At 43.5% G+C, this 15,759-nt stretch overlaps 2 protein-coding genes across 4 annotated transcripts in view; both read left to right on the top strand.

The window, feature by feature from the left end:
- Positions 1-1,929, top strand: part of PPP1R21 (protein phosphatase 1 regulatory subunit 21) — a 61,806-nt gene extending 59,877 nt beyond the window's left edge. For both annotated transcript variants that reach the window (XM_043918061.1, XM_043918062.1), the window contains exon 22: positions 1,281-1,929. In XM_043918061.1, the coding sequence (XP_043773996.1) occupies positions 1,281-1,310 (30 nt within the window). In that variant the 3' untranslated portion in view covers positions 1,311-1,929. The remainder of the gene's footprint in view (positions 1-1,280) is intronic.
- Positions 1,930-13,403: 11,474 nt separating this feature from the next.
- LOC122703657 (stonin-1) overlaps positions 13,404-15,759 on the top strand; it is a 189,291-nt gene continuing 186,935 nt past the window's right edge. For both annotated transcript variants that reach the window (XM_043918064.1, XM_043918063.1), the window contains exon 1: positions 13,404-13,527. The gene's annotated coding sequence lies outside the window, so the exon portion shown is untranslated. The remainder of the gene's footprint in view (positions 13,528-15,759) is intronic.

Below are 15,759 nucleotides of genomic sequence, written 5' to 3'. Positions count from 1 at the left end.
GAAGTGAATGGCAACCCTCTCCAGTGTAATTCTCCCGGAGAATTCCAATGACAGAGGAGCCTGGTGAGCTATAGCAAAGCTCATTGTCCCAAAGGTAATTAATTGTATTGCAATCACTTTGGGAGTGAGGAAATTTTTAAGCCCTCTTGGAAATTTTTAATCTAGTCCTTCCCCTGGGGGCTCAGAGGGTAAAGCATCTGCCTACAATGCGGGAGACCCGAGTTCAATCCCTGGGTCAGGAAGATCCCCTGGAGAAGGAAATGGCAACCCACTCCAGTACTCTTGCCTGGAAAATCCCATGGACGGAGAAGCCTGGTAGGCTACAGTCCATGGGGTCACAAAGAGTCGGGACACGACTGAGTGACTTCACTCTAAAATATCTATTATTAATAACACATAGAGTTAGCGATCCTTCTTTACTTTCTGGTTTCTGTTGTTAACCTTTCTTTGATCTTTCTGTAGTCCCTATATTTTGTCCCACCCCCCCCATTTATTAGTCATTTAAATTGCTATAGCATCAGATAGCTGAGTTGACATGGTCTCCATTGGATACCAAGTAAACACCCTGAAGCCATTTGTTTGCTGTTATCTGCTCTGAATGTCTGTGTTCTGCAACCATTTCCCACGTGCATGAACTGAGTATTTATATGTAATAGTTAAATGTAGGAATTAAATTAGAATGCTTTCCTAAAAAGTGAATTTCTCCAGAAAAAAGAAAAGTTACGTGAAACTGGAAAGTCCAAATCTCTGTATATGAGGGAATCAGGAATTAAGTCAAGACATCTTCCAAGTTGCTGTCAGCTGTTTTCTGAGCTTCCTTTTATCCTGAGATTATCATTGCCACTGGGATGTTGGTTGGCATATATTAAAAATAAGTTCCTATTAAGACCTTTTAAAAGGTGTTCATTTCAACAGCAAAGGAACAAGTTTAGGCTAAAATATTTTATTCAGCTTTATGAAATCATAAAGTACCTTGTCTTTGAAACAAAATGACTATATGAGGTTTGATAAATCCAAGATACGCTTTCTTTTCTTTATTACCTGAGCTCAGACACCAGGGAAATAAGGTAGATGGAGAAAAGTGGGGAGAGTGAAGAGTAACAAACTGCTCTGTGATTCCTAAATAAAAGTTAGCGACGCAAAGTTATCAGCTCTTCTCCCTCTTGGAAGCTCAAGTTTTCCACAGGGAACTATGACTTCCATACAGTTTGAACTCTAAACTGTGTGGATGATTTTTCTAGAAGTTGGCCTTCTTATTGTTGATATTTTTCTTTGCACAGGGAAATTCTAAAAAGAACAAGAGTCGATAGTTTGCGGATAGCGGGTTGGCGACTTCTTTCCAGAGCTGCTACTGCTGAGCGGAGCTGCGGGGCCGACCCTCCACGTCCAGTGCTGGCCGCCTTCAGGAAGCTGGAGTGTTGTTGGACCTAGTAAAGTAGTCAGTGTTGTAAATGGCCTTGAAATATTTAAAATATATTTGTAACCAGTAAGGCAAATACAGAACTTGATGTTGACAGTGAAATGGAAAACAGCACACATGCGTGGATATTGTAGGTTTCCTTATGCTGTTTTTACTGTGCACTTTTTAAAATTAGGTTTTAATTTCAGTATGTAAGAACAACAAATATTTTGTATATTTTCAAACTCGATGATATGGTAATCAATTTGGTATCTATGGAATAGATATATGTTTCTGGATAAAAAGCTTACATTGTCAAACTGTCATTACTTCTCGCTATAATTGAAAACAGTCTCCAATTCTTTTTGAAGACTTATCATTCTCTCTGTCCTCTGTTCTGGAGGGATTGGGCCTTGAAAACTCCAGATCTTGTTGGTTTATTATCATTGTCATCAGCTCTTCAGTACCTTCTCTGTGTTGGAATAATAGCTTAAGGAAATTGATGTCAATAAATTCATACTTATATCAAACTTTTAGTCTTCTGAGAATCTGATGAAGGAAACTGGAACATATTAAAGTAGGCTTCACAGAATGACCAAATCCCAATCCCAGTTGATTTAGATATAATCTTTCTAGTCCTTCAAATTGGAATAATTGTACAGTTAATCCCTTATTAAGGCTTTGAGTACCTCTCAGGGTACTTGTAACTATACTTCAGGCAAGGTTGCTAAGCCCTTTCCGGCTCCTATTGGTTTATTGCATAAACGTTGTGTCATTTCAGTGTACATTTCAGAAGTGTCTCTCCCAGCACCTCCCTCCCCAAGTCTTGAGTCTCCTGCATCCCCAGGCTGAAGCCCCTCCTTCCCCACCTCCCTGCCTGCAGCTTCAGCTCCTGTGAGCCTCTTCTCCGGGCAGTCGCTGGTCACCCTGCAGCACGCTTTACTCTGTGTCACCTGAGTGCTCAGCACAAAGGCCAACTCCTCGGCCTCCGCCCCATGCTCTTGGCTGCCTGCTCTCGAGGCAGACTGGCTGTTGTGCCCCGTCTTCACAGTGATGGAAGTGTCTGGATCCTGCCTCAGGGATCTCCAGGTGAGCCCTCCGGTCCCGTCCTCCCTAGCCCCTTGGCCCTTCCTGTTTTGTGTGATCTGCTCATTTTCATTCTCTGTCAACTGAACCAGCTGTGCTCGCTGTAGCTGCGCCTGAGCCCCCAAGCACCATGTTGCTTAGCTCCACCGTAAACCTAGAGTCTCCAGCCCCTGCTATACCCTCAGTGTTCTGTGACCCTGCATTCTGAATTTCTCGTCCATTTCTGTTCTTCCTTTGGAGGGTTTGGGACTAAGGAGCGTTGTCATCTGGCTTATGCTTTAATGGAATCTTGGGTTGCTAGGCTGAAAATCGATTGTAGGGGAGCAAGGGTGGAAGTAAACACAAGAGTTGGGAGGCTCTTCAGTAGCAGGAGGCGGTTGAGAGATGATGATGGACTGGACCATGCTGGAGGCAGTGGAAAGTGGAAGTTGTGTGAAGGCTATTTCTGGATTTGTTTTGAAGACAGTAGATAGGAATTGCTGAAATCGCAACTCTTTCCCCTCTATACTTCTATTACTCTTTATACTTCTATTACTCTTCTCTGCTTTTACTCCTAATACTTACCATAACCTAACCTACAATATGTTTTGCTTATTTATCTTGTTTATTGCCTGTTTCTCCCCATTAGAGGATACAGTTCCATAAGGGCAGGTTTTTGGTCTGGTTTGCTCACTGTACCTAAAACACTGCCTGGCATTCAGTGAATGTTTGTCAAAAGAATGCTGCCTGGGCAGGAATGTGGAGTGTGAGAGAAAGAAGAGTCAGTCAAAGGTGAAGCCAGGGATTTTGACCTGAATGCACCTGACTGCAAGGGAAGATCAAGGGAGTAGCATCTTGCTTCTACATGGCTATGAGTTAAGCTGAACATTTAAGAGTCACCTTGACTTCCTCCTCACTTCACATATCTTGCTTTTTATCTTGTCTTGCTGAACCTTCCTGCCTTTTCACATTTCTCGGCTCTAACTTCTTATTTGATGCCTTACATTGAGTCCTGGCTGCCTGCTGCCTGGATGACTCACTCATCTTCCTGTTCTGCAGACATCTCTCTCTCCACTTAGCACATTTCTGCAGGGCCATCTCCTGGATGGAAAGAAAGCCTTCACAGTGGCCCCTCATTGCGCTCTGGCTGTGGTGTGTACATGTGAGACGTGTATATTAACTGTCGCTCACTTTTTCCTTGTTCTCTTCCAAGCACCCGCCCCCCGCCCCCCACCTTGCTGTAGTCTCTGTCTACCTTTATGAAAATCCTCAGACCTCTGAGTGAGGAAGAGTGTCACTTCTCCTGAGAGATGGGCCTGCTTTTCTTTTCTCTTAGAGAAAATGTGAATCTTGGGTTGTGTCCTTCTTTGCTTTGCTGGCCGAGACTTGTATCTGTCCCCAGCTGAGAGCTGCCAGAGCTCCCAGACCTGCGGCCCCTATCGCCCAGCATGGTGCCTGGTCCCCCAGACCTTCTGGCCATCCTTGTGGAATGCTTGACCTTTGTGTAGGGGTCAGTGCCTCTGGGAGGTTTCCTGGGCCTGAGGAACAGGGCGGGACTGTAGAGGGTGCAGTTGGTTTCCTGGTAAAGCTGTCCCTTTTTAACTTAATTGCTAAGATCTTTGTTCTCTAGGCAGAGTCTCTTGCCAAAGCATATAATGACCACCACTGGTTAACCATTTATTCAAGTCAGGCATGGTAAAGACTTGACTTACTTCATTTAAACTTCCAATAACTGTATCTCATTGGTGCTATTACTGTCCCTGTTTTTCAGTTAGAAAACTAAGGCTTAGCGAGGATAAGCGGTTTGTGCATAGTCACACAGCTAGGTCCATGTGGGGCCAGGATTCAGATCCAGGCTTGTCTGATTCCAGAGCCTGGCTTATTCACTACTGTAGTATGAGCCTTTTGAATTGGGGACATTCGGTTCTCTTCCTACAAGTACTATATATTTGGAGGATAAAATATTAAATTTCTCAGTAACTCCTGTACTTCATGCAACTTTCCCTTTCCATGTCTTCAGTAAGTATTCCTATCCCTTCTTTCGGCATTTATTTAGCTTCTTGAGCTAATGGCCTGGGTACAAGGTTTGCCTTTGATACGATTTTTTTCTTCTCTGACCCTTATTTTTATTTACATATTCCTTGTTACATAAACCTTCCTAGCTACCAAAATCTGAATTTAATATATTTATGCCATGATTCTGCCCCTTCCTTATAATCCACTTTCTGTACAAACTTTGTCATTTTTTTAAAAGGAATTTTCTAACCACAAAACTAGAGATTAGTATGAACCCTTGTTTCTATCACTTCTTACAAACATTTTGTTAATCTTGTTTCATCTTTTTTCCACATGGCTTCTTTTCCTGGAGTATTTTAAGGCAGGTCCCAGACATTGGACCATTTCCCCTGTGAACACTTCAGTCATGCATACCTTTTGTAAGAATGAGAGTACTAACTTCTTAATCTGCCTCACCCATTGCATCCTTCATTCGGCAAGTTTTGTGTCGAGTGCCTGCTGAGCGCTTGGTGCAGATGAGACTGTGATAAGCAAAACAGTCTGCTGGCTGCCCTTGAGAGCTTACAGTCTGCTAGTGAAACAACAAAGTGATCCTATAAATGCATAATTACAAACTGCCATATGTCCTCCGTCTTACCCTGGGCTTGTCTCAGACAAGGCGGCAAATGAGAGATAAAACATAGAGGCTGCTACTTCCTTTATTAAATGTCTGTATTTTTACCAAAATTATAAACTCAATTTGAGTCAAGCTGTTTTGAAATACTTACTACAGGAATGTCCCGGGTGGTCCAAGACTCTGTGCTCCCAATGCAGGGACCCTGGTTTGATCCCTGGTTAGGAACTAGATCCCACATGCTGCAACTAAGAGTCTGAATGCCACAACTAAAGATCCTGCATGCTGCAATTAAGACCTGGCACAGCCAAATAAATATTTAAAAATAATACTTATTACAACGAGAAAACAGAACAAGGCAAAAGAGACAAAGTCTCCTGATTTTCATGCTCATTTCATGCTCCCCAGAGAAAAGCACTTGCACTCACTGTTTTGATCTATCTCCCTATTTCTAAATGACATGCTACTTTCACTTTTCCTGTTAGGCATTGTCTGTTGATTTCACAGTTAGAAGGTGAGGATTTGTCTCTGTTTCATCTGCCTCCCTTTCCCTGCTACTCACATACATATACATGCTTTCTGTTTTCCTGTTGTCTCTTCAGACTACATCAACATTTTGATTAGAGCAATATTCCACGTATATTTTAGTATGATCTTTTAAATGCTGTTGGTAACTGAGTCATGTAATGTACTATGATGCCTTTTCCTTTCTTGTACAACTTTTTTTTGTTTTCCCTGGAGTTAATAACTGTATCTATCTGTTTTCCATGGTGCTCATCACTAATTTATTCCTAAATTCTCTCCCAGGTGCCCAGGTGTATAATTCTCATCTCAGTATGATCAGATTAAACTGGGTGTTTAGCCAAATTTATCTTCTTCAAGAAGTCTCTCCAAGGGGATTCCTTGGCGGTCCAGTGGTTAGGACTCTGTGCTCTCAATGCCGGGGCTCTGGGTTTGATATCCCTGTTCTGAGAACTAAGATCCCACAAGGCATGTGGTGCAGCCAGACAAAGGAAGGAAAAGAAGAAATCGCTCCGAGAGTCCTTTGATCTGTGCCAGGCTATCCTGGTTGATCTCTTGGCCAGCAGTACTGCTGCTGTCTTGGGATCTCCCTTCCTCATCATCCTGGGCATCGTGTCTCCTCTTAAAATAACTCTCCACAAGCCTTTCCAGTGAGTGTCTTTTGTCTCTACTTGCCATTGCTGTGCCCTCTCAAAGAATCATCTGTTCTGTCTAGGCCTCTTAAAACATGGAAAGTGAGAAATGAGAAATAATTCTCAGTCCAGGAACAGATAGGGACTCAGTTGACTGAAGTTCACGTAGAAGCAAATAAAAAGGACTTTAATCATTCATTGATTCCTGGAGGTGATGGAATTTTCAGAACTTACTGAAACAACATTTCTGACTTTTTCTTCATTAAATACTATATGCTTATTGTGGAAAATTTGGAAAATGAGGAAAAGTGTTGAATACACACCTTTTTGGAGATTCAGCTATTAATATTTGTTTATTCCTGTTCTTTTTTCATGCATATATATGATACATGTTTTCATTAAAAATTGGGATTATAAGAAATTCCAAATGAGAAAAAGAGGCTCTTTAATATGAAGTCAAGGGTGGGTGCGGGGTATAGGTTTGCTGGCTGCACAACTCCAGGGGGCATTGTTCACATTCTGTTCTGTAGCAGGCCTGGGTGAAGGGAGAAGATGCTCCAGGTTCAGCTTGAGCAACTGTGATAAACAGCATGTATTTTGTTATGTCATTTTTACACACCACTCCACATTATGCTTGCTATAAGCAATACTGCTCACTTTTCAAAGCTGATAAATAAAACTGGATTCTCCACTGCTTTCGGGAAGAGACTTAACTCCACCAGTTATGCTAACAGATACTTTTTAGCAACACAATCATTTCCCAAGTTCATTAGCCACTAAAACAAAACAAAAATTCATCTGCACTATTTCCAAACAAAAATGTGAGAGAAAAAAACAAAATGAGGAACCAATTAGTTGAGAAAGCCATCAACAATGTTGGAGCAAAAGACTCTCTCCAAATCATCATGAATTAAAGCTTTCTTCATCATAAAAACCCTCAGACAGAAAAATGAGCAGTTTATAGTTTTGTTCTTTGCAGCATTGACCCTGGAAGTTGTTTCCAGCTCTTAAAAGGCTGGAGATAGCAACTTGGTTGATGAAGGCTAAAAAACCATCTGGCAGGGCCACACTGACAAGGAATAGTCTGTCTTGGGACAGAAGAGAAGCTTCTGTTCTCGGCTGAGGGCCACGTTCTCAGACACTGTGGCGATAAATGGGAAAGCTTGTCAGTAAGTTTTGCCTGTGCTATACATTTTTAAGCAGTTTGGTAATTAACTCCAAAATAGGAAACTAACTGGCAATCAGAGCATTAGAGCAGGAAAACCCATTACATTTTTTTCCAAATCTTTGAAAGTAAAGGTCGTAGAGCAGGATTAGAATAACTGTTTTTGTAAAGAGAGGATCAGAAGAATTGACTCCTGCGTGGAAACATGCTGAAGGCTATTATTGTCTGGCTTGTAGGTGGGGGCACCTCAAAAGGCACCTCCCCCACTTAAATCCTTTGTATTGTTTTAAATGATCTCTGCTCCTTCAGTGGCCCCAGTGCTCCCCAAACACCAGAGGGATAGCTGGGTGGTGACACCTCATAGGTCCAAGAACAGAAAAAGCATGGTTCAGTTAACTAACAAAAAACATGTTGCTTACTATCTCACTTAGAAGCTGAAGAATATTTTCCCTTAAAACATGGAAAGTGAAAAATGAGAGAGAATTCTCAGTCCAGGCAGAGGAGGGACTCAGTTGGCTGAAGTTCACGTAGGAGCAAAAAAAAAAAGACTTTAATCATTCATTGCTTCCTGGAAGAGATGGAATTTTCAGAACTTATTGAAAAAACATTTCTGAATTTTTCAGCTTTCCTATATTTCTTTGGGTACTGCTTCTGCTATGTTGTTGACACATCTCATGTTGTCATTTTCACATATGCCATCTCCCTCAATAACTACAGGTGCCGTGAAGCAGGAACCATGCCTTATACTTACTCCCTGACAGTGCCGAGCAGAATGTCTTGTACACAGTAGGTGTTCAGTTAATGCTAATTGGATACATATTAGGAAGCAGGCCAAGGTACTATATACAACTGTAGCTCAAGCCATACCTAGGGGTGTCCTATCTCCAGAACAAAGGATAGCCAGTCTCAGGCTATTCTGGGTTGATTAAGCGATCATTCCTCTATGTATTATTGATTTCATTTGGCATTGTCAGTGAGGATGTATGGTTTTTATTTATCTCTGGAAATTGGTTTTGAAAGAGTATTTAAGTTTCCTCATGGATAAAGTTGTTTAAAAACATCAGTCCAGAATGTATCATGTACCTAAAATGGTGTGTGTTTTTATTTTTTTCCTGTTTCTTTTTCACTGCTGTTGAAGCCATCACCAGTTAATTTTTTTTAACACCACACAAGGCTTTACTTTATCTTGAATGAATGTTGTAATATAAACAGACCGACTGTTGTAAAGTTTTTAGAGAGGGATGTTCTTATCAAGCATTTTGGGCTAAGACTATCCTAGATCTGAAGTCCTCACTTTCCAACAAAGTCTCCTTTCACATCTGGCATTTCCAAAAGCTGGTTTGAATTTATATTGATCTTGACAGCTTCAGCTAATTCGAGATTTGAGGAATTCCAAGTTAATCTTCTAGATCATATTTATAGACAACTTGGGGACTGCTGTTAAACAGTGTGGAAATTCTATATGGGTTCTGTAAAAGGCTGCCAGGAAAGGGAAACCTGCTAATGAAAAGAATGATATAGCCTGAAGGTCTCTTTACTGAAGAGCAAAGAAAGGGACAGGAACTGGAGGAAAATGAGGTCACAGCTCGCGGTGAACAGCTGTGGTCGCCTGCCTATTTAGGCCAGACTGAGCTGTTTACCACCAGATTTTGATACACACAGACACTGCCAGAAAGGGTCCTTTTGAAAATACCTGGAAGTGTTACAAGAAATAAATCTGCATTTGTGAAAATGGCAACCTTTTGGGCCATGCTGAGTCACACAGAAGAGGAGGGCCTGTCCCTTGCAAAAGATAAATGGTTTTCAGTCAACTGTATTTGCCCTTTAGAAGATTATGGGCCTATTTGCTTTGCAGAAGTGTCAAAGTTTCCAAAAAAGATTTCTTTCACTGGGTGGGCTACCTACTAATCAAGATCATAATGCTTGGAATTAAAAAGAAGATGGAATTTAAAAGGTGAACTCAGGACTCTTTAAGCTCAGTGGTAATTACTGGTTTGTCCAATGTGTTGTTTCTTTTCTCTAGTTGTTACCTGTGGCATTTTCTGTGATGGGCTGGCCTCTTGGAAGGCCCAATGGCTAGACACAGGAATTTCAGTTTGGGATTTCAGCCAGAATGCCTGGAGTTAAGACATCTCTTGTTTATACTTAAGATTGTCTTTTCTCAGATCATGAAACAATCATCACTTAGCTTCATTATTTAATCTTGTTTCATATTCCCACTCTTCCCCTCAGAAGTTTTCTTGCATTCAAAAGGGATGATGATATTTTTATCATGTTTTTTCCTGCTTTGTGTTGCCATCATGTAACTTTTTCCAGGTCTGTTAACATCTCTTTTCTTTTCTTCTGGCTCCCTCTTCCTTTGTCGTTGTTCTGCACTTCGCTCAGCTCCTTACAAGAAGGCCTGGGCCCAGTACCTGTCTGATTCCATAGAAGAGTCTCTGAAAAGTTACCAGTCATTTGACTTCCCATGTTTTAGACTCCTTTTTCTCCCTCAACCCTTGATCATCATAGGGATGGTAGCTGGAGGACAGGGACTATGAGGAGGACCTGATGTCTTTTTCTGTTTGCCTAGGGTGAGATCAGTCCTGGGTGTTCACTGGAAGGATTGACGCTGAAGCTGAAACTCCAATACTTTGGCCACCTCATGTGGAAGAGTTGACTCATTGGAAAAGACCCTGATGCTGGGAGGGATTGGGGGTAGGAGAAGGGGACGACAGAGGATGAGATGGCTGGATGGCATCACTGACTCGATGGACATGAGTTTGAGTAAACTCTGGGAGTTGGTGATGGACAGGGAGGCCTGGTGTGTTGCGATTCATGGGGTCGCAAAGAGTCGAAACGACTGAGCGACTGAACTGAAGTGAGGGTGTCTTAAGCTTAAGCACAATTAGAAATTTGATCTGAAACTAAATGTCTCCTGAACAGATCCCAGCTGTGTGACTTGAGGCACTCCTGTGCCTCTCTGAATATTTCCTTCCTTCCTCAAAGCCCTCAGCACAGGTTCTAACCACTGGCTGCTGGTTGAATAGGATACTGATTATCTTTTCCATTTCACCAAGGAATTCCAAGGTCAAACACAAGACTACACAAGGAAGTGTTCAATCAGAATTCCTCCATTTCCTCTCTATCATCCAGGCACTGCACTTCAAGTCAAGATACTCACTAGGGCCTCCCAACTCCTCTCCTTGGACCCAAGCCCTCTCTTCACAGTTCATTTTTTCAGACCATTAAGTCAATATTCATCAATCACCATTTTGAGCCCACAGAGATTTACTGAGTGCCTACTGTCTGCCAGGCTCTAGGGATACAAAAGTGAATTATATTTTACATATATGTATATATACACTAATATAAAAATATCCCTTTGCTTAAAAACTTTCACAAATTTCCCATTTCCTTCTTTATATTTAGTTCCACCTTTTCATCCAAATATATCCCACCTTTCCTAAGATTTCCAGCCTTGCCAGCCTTCCAAAGCTCCATGTCCCGGGGCCTGGAATGCCCCCTTTTCTCGCCTTCTGAATCTGTTCAAAGTCCACCCAAGTCTCCCATCCTGGAGTGGGGTGTCTCTTCAGTGAATCTTCTTTTTCCAGTGAGGTAGCTATACTTGTGGAAGAGATTCAGATGTCAAGTGACTTGCCCAGAGTCACCTGCTTGCAAGTGATGGATCAGGGACTGAAGGTCAGCCTCTAACCTTTCCTCAGAGGATAACTCCCTTCTTCTACATTCTGCAGGTAGCCTCCTGCCGCATCCACACAGCCTGGCCCTTCTCTAGGCATCTTTGTCCTCCTCTTTCTCTTAATGGGCCTATTGATGGGCCCTGGAAGGTGGGGTACCATCTTAGCCTCTGAATAGGGTTGGTCTCACCTTAGGGGAAAAGAGGAGGCATTCAACAGAGGCTTAAAAAATAATTCTTAGTCAAGATGTGGACGCAACCCAGTATCCATCAACAGACAAATGGATAAAGAAGATATGGTGAGATATAAATATAGACTACACTAAAGCCTTTGACTGTGAAGATCACAACGAACTGTGAAAAATTCTTAGATGGGAATACCAGACCACCTTTATATACCTCCTGAGAAACCTATATGCAGGACAAGAAGCAGCAGTTAGAACTGGACATGGAACCATGGACTGGTTCCAAATTGAGAAAGGGGTACATCAAGGTTGTATCTTGTCACCCTGCTTATTTAACTTCTATGCGGAGTACATCATGTGAAATGCCGGGCTGGATGAATCTCAAGCTGAAATCAAGATTGTAGGGAGAAATATCAACAACCTCAGATAGGCAGATGATACACTCTTAATGGCAGAAAGTGAAGAGGAACTAAAGAGTCTCTTGATGAGGGTGAAAGGAGAATGAAAAAGCTGGCTTCAAACTTAACATTCAAAAAACTAAGATCATGGCATCCTCCCCTCACTTCATGCCAGATAGATAGGGAAAAAATGGAAACAGTGGTATGTTTTATTTTCTTAGGTTCCAAAATCACCATGGACAGTGACTGCAGCCACAAAATTAAAAGATGCTTGCTCCTTGAAAGAAAACTATGACAAACCTAGGCAGCGTACTGAAAAGCAGAGACATCACTTTGCTGACAAAGGTCCGTATAGTCAAAGTTATGTTTTTTCCAGTAGTCATGTACAGATATGAGAGTTGGATCATAAAGAAGGCTGAGTGCCGAAGAATTGATGCTTTTGAATTGTAGTGCTGGAGAAAACTCTTGAGAATCCCTTGGACTGCAAGGAGAACAAACCAGTCAATCCTAAAGGAAATCAACACTGAATATTCATCGGAAGGACTATACTTTGGCCCCTGATGCTGGGAAAGATTGAAGACAGGAGAAGGGGGCAACAGAGGATGAGATGGTTGTATGGCATCAATGAATCATTGGACATGAATCTGAGCAAACTCGGGCAGATAGTGAAGGTCAGGGAAGCCAGGCATGCTGCAGTTTGTGGGGCCGCAGAGTCGGACACAACTTAGTGACTGAATAGCAACAACAACATATATGTGTGTGTGTATACCGATAAGAATGAAAATCTGCCATTTGCAGCAATATGGATGGACCTAGGGAATATTTTATGCAGTGAACTGTCAGAAAATGACAAATACTGTATGATATCACTTACATGTTAAATCTACAGAATAATGCAAAGGAATGTAGATAGCAAATCAGAAACAGACTCATGAAAACAAACTAGCGATTACCAGAGAGGAGAGGGGGAAGGGAGGGGTAAATTAAAGGTGTGGGATTAAGAGAGACAAACTATTATGTAAAAAATAGATAAGCAACAGGGTTATACTGTATTCCACAGGGAATTACAGAAATTATTTTCTAATAACTTTTAATGGGATATAATCTGTAAAAATACTGAATCACTATGCTGTGTACCTGAAACTAAAATAATATCGTAAATCAGTTACACTTAAAATTCTTAAGAAGGCAAAAAAAGCAAAAATCAAAACCTTCAGTTCTAATCACAAGAGAAAACAAAATCCAAAGGGCAATGAAGCAAGGTGGAAAGCATGACTCCCAAGTCACCTCACCCCTCTCCCCCACCGCCGCCCTCCCCACCCCCCACCCCCCTGTCCGCCCCAATCACCCCACCACCCCGAAGGTCAAGATCCTAGATCCTAGATGTAGGACAAGATCCTAGAGGGCCATGGATAGTTTCAGACAGCCAAAGGCTCCATGCTTCTGCTTCCAGGGACTTCTGAAGGTGACTCACACACCTCCTCGCACCCCGCCCCACGTTTGCTGGAGAGAGCATCTTCTCCCCGACTTGTGGGGAGCTGGAGACTCGGAAGAAAGATACGGGGGCGGGTGCGGGGAAGAGAATGGAAAAAAACTTAGGGGGATCCAGGGCGGGAAAGGAGCGAGGAGAGAAGCGGGTCTGGGAAGGGGGCGGGACAGGGGGCGGGGCGGGGCGGGAGAGCCCGCGGAGTGGCCACGCCCCCGCCCCTCCGCGCCGGCCGCTCGCGGCCCTCCCTCTCCGCCCCTCCGCCCCCTCCGCCCCTCTCCCCCGTCTCCCCCTCCTCCTCCAGCTCCTCCTGCTCCTCCCTCCGAGGTGGATGGCGGCTGCCAGAGTCCGAACCCCAGCCGCGCTGCGGGTGAGTGACCGCCCCCAGGGGACCGACAGGGAGGCACGGGGAGCCCCTTCTCCCGGGCGGGTTAGCCCCGGTTTACCTGGAAAGTTTGAGGACGGGGAGGCGGGAGTGGGGGCGCAGTGGGCGCCGCGGGACGCGGGCATCTCCCGCGCTGGTCCGGCGCCCCGCTTGGTGCCTCTTTTCCCCGCCGCGGTCCCCATAGCTCAGGGCCCGCACTGACTGGGCCCCACCCGGCTTCTCCTCCGCACCTCAGCTCTGAGGCGGCTGCCGAGACCTAGGTCCGGCTCTCAAGAGAAAGAAAACTCAAGAAGCAAAGAATCTCGACTCCGTTCTGGGGGGTGGGGGGGGAGGGGGGAGGGACGGGTGTTCATCCAAACAAACTCGTGCGGTCCCGGCCTCTCAGCGCACGGTCACCAGCCCTCGTCCTCCGTCCCAGCAGGGGCTCAGCGTCCCCCCAGCCCCGGGACTCTTCACTTTCCTTTTTCCTGCCTCCTGTTACTGGTGCAGCTACTTTATCCCCCGCCGCCCCCCGCCCCCCAGCGTTTCCCTGGGAGGCTCCTGGCCCACAGGCTGGTAGCGCCATCCTAGTGCCCGCTCCGGTCCCAGAAGGCGATTACCCAGGCCAGGGAGTCAGAGCCACAGGGGTCTTCAGTCTTGCTCAAAGAGTTCTGCAGGCGTGACTTTAACTGGAGTTTGATGTTGGGTCCCCTGGCCCCGCACATTGTGCGTTGCATGTCCAAAGGGAAATTAAAATATATTCCTTGTTAGAATTTTACTGTTTCTGTTGAGCACCTTTGTTTTTTTAAAATCTCTCTGTTCTTTTCTTCCAGTAATAACTTCATTTAATTAACCTTTCTAATTCTGAAAGAAACGGGAAATAATAAAACAAGAAAATACAGAAAAAGAGCGCTTGCTAAAAATATTGTGCAGAACCTGGTCTTTGGAAAGTAAAGACTTTATTCTGTACTTAACTGTTTTAGTGGGAGATGAGACTTCACTGGCGCTTATTTTCGGACAACCCCAAACAGACACTTACAGCCTCCCCCAGGCTAGAAGTTTTAATTTGCCTGACATAAACCACACTGTTTGTTGGCATTCCCCAGCCTGGCTACTCACCCTGCATTTTTCTTCCCTCCTCTCCGTCCCTCCCCCAACTTCTCATAAACAGGAGTTGTGGACACAAGGCAGTGGAAGAGGTGAAAATGAGCAGGACCTCAAAGAGAAAAAACAACCTCGCTTCTTTTAATCCTCAGGCTGTTGGCTTCAGCTTGACTCTGATCGGGTAGAGGAATGTTTAGTTCATTTGTGTGGTTTTTATGGCTGTTCTCATTAGGGTTGAATCAGTGTTTCCATGACAGTCTCAGTTCTCTGGGTGCTTAGAAGGGAACTTGTTAATTCTTAGATGGGTCTGGTCAAGCCTGGAATCTGGAGGTTTTCAGATTTTGTTTAAGGGATTGATCTGGGTTGATATTACTAACTTCTGCCCACTTGGAACTGGAGCCCCAGGGCTGAGAGGGAAGCAGCCTGTGGTTTGCTACCGCAAGACCAGGGAAGAAAAAGCTTTCCTAAGGAGTGAGCTGTACAAACAGGACTGTAGGGAGTGTTGAACTTGTATTGTTTTTAGAGAGAAGGCACTTCTCAAGAACGTCAGCCATTCCTGTTTCTATGTAGATAATAAATGTGATTGTAACAAATGTATTAGATAAGATTCAGAACAACCCATCAAAACAGGTTAGGTTTTGAGCTATTCAGAAAGATTTAAAAAATGAATTTCATTAGAAACTTGTTTTAAAAAGGGTGTAATTCATTTTTCTGTGCTGATTGAGTGTGGTAGTTCCCCATTAGTATGAATTAGTAAGGTTTTACTGTGGTTTCAGAATGTCATTGTAACGAAGCATTGTGACTTCCATTCAAAAATAAAACCCTTCAAAGTTTTGAACTTGTTTGACCCTGGTACTTAAAAACAATGCACTTAGATAATAATCTTCAGTCTCTTCCTCTTCCTGAAAATTTTTAATAGTGTGTTTAATGTCCCAGAAGTCAACCTGATACTGTTTGGAGAGAAATCACCTTTCTGCCTTCTTCAACTTTTGTACCAACTCATGAAATCTTGTTGAACTGAGTGAGTTGCCATTGTTTACGAGTGTTTGTTGTGCAGCCCCAGATAGGTTGCTCTGAATGATGGGGATATAATGAAGGCTGGCAAAGTGTCCCTGACTAAAGGAGCAGGTGGTC

The sequence above is a fragment of the Cervus elaphus genome, chromosome 11 (assembly GCF_910594005.1).
Source record: "Cervus elaphus chromosome 11, mCerEla1.1, whole genome shotgun sequence".
Lineage (NCBI taxonomy): Eukaryota > Metazoa > Chordata > Mammalia > Artiodactyla > Cervidae > Cervus > Cervus elaphus.
The sequence above is the reverse complement of the archived record's forward strand: the minus strand, read 5'-3'. Positions and strand labels throughout refer to the sequence as shown.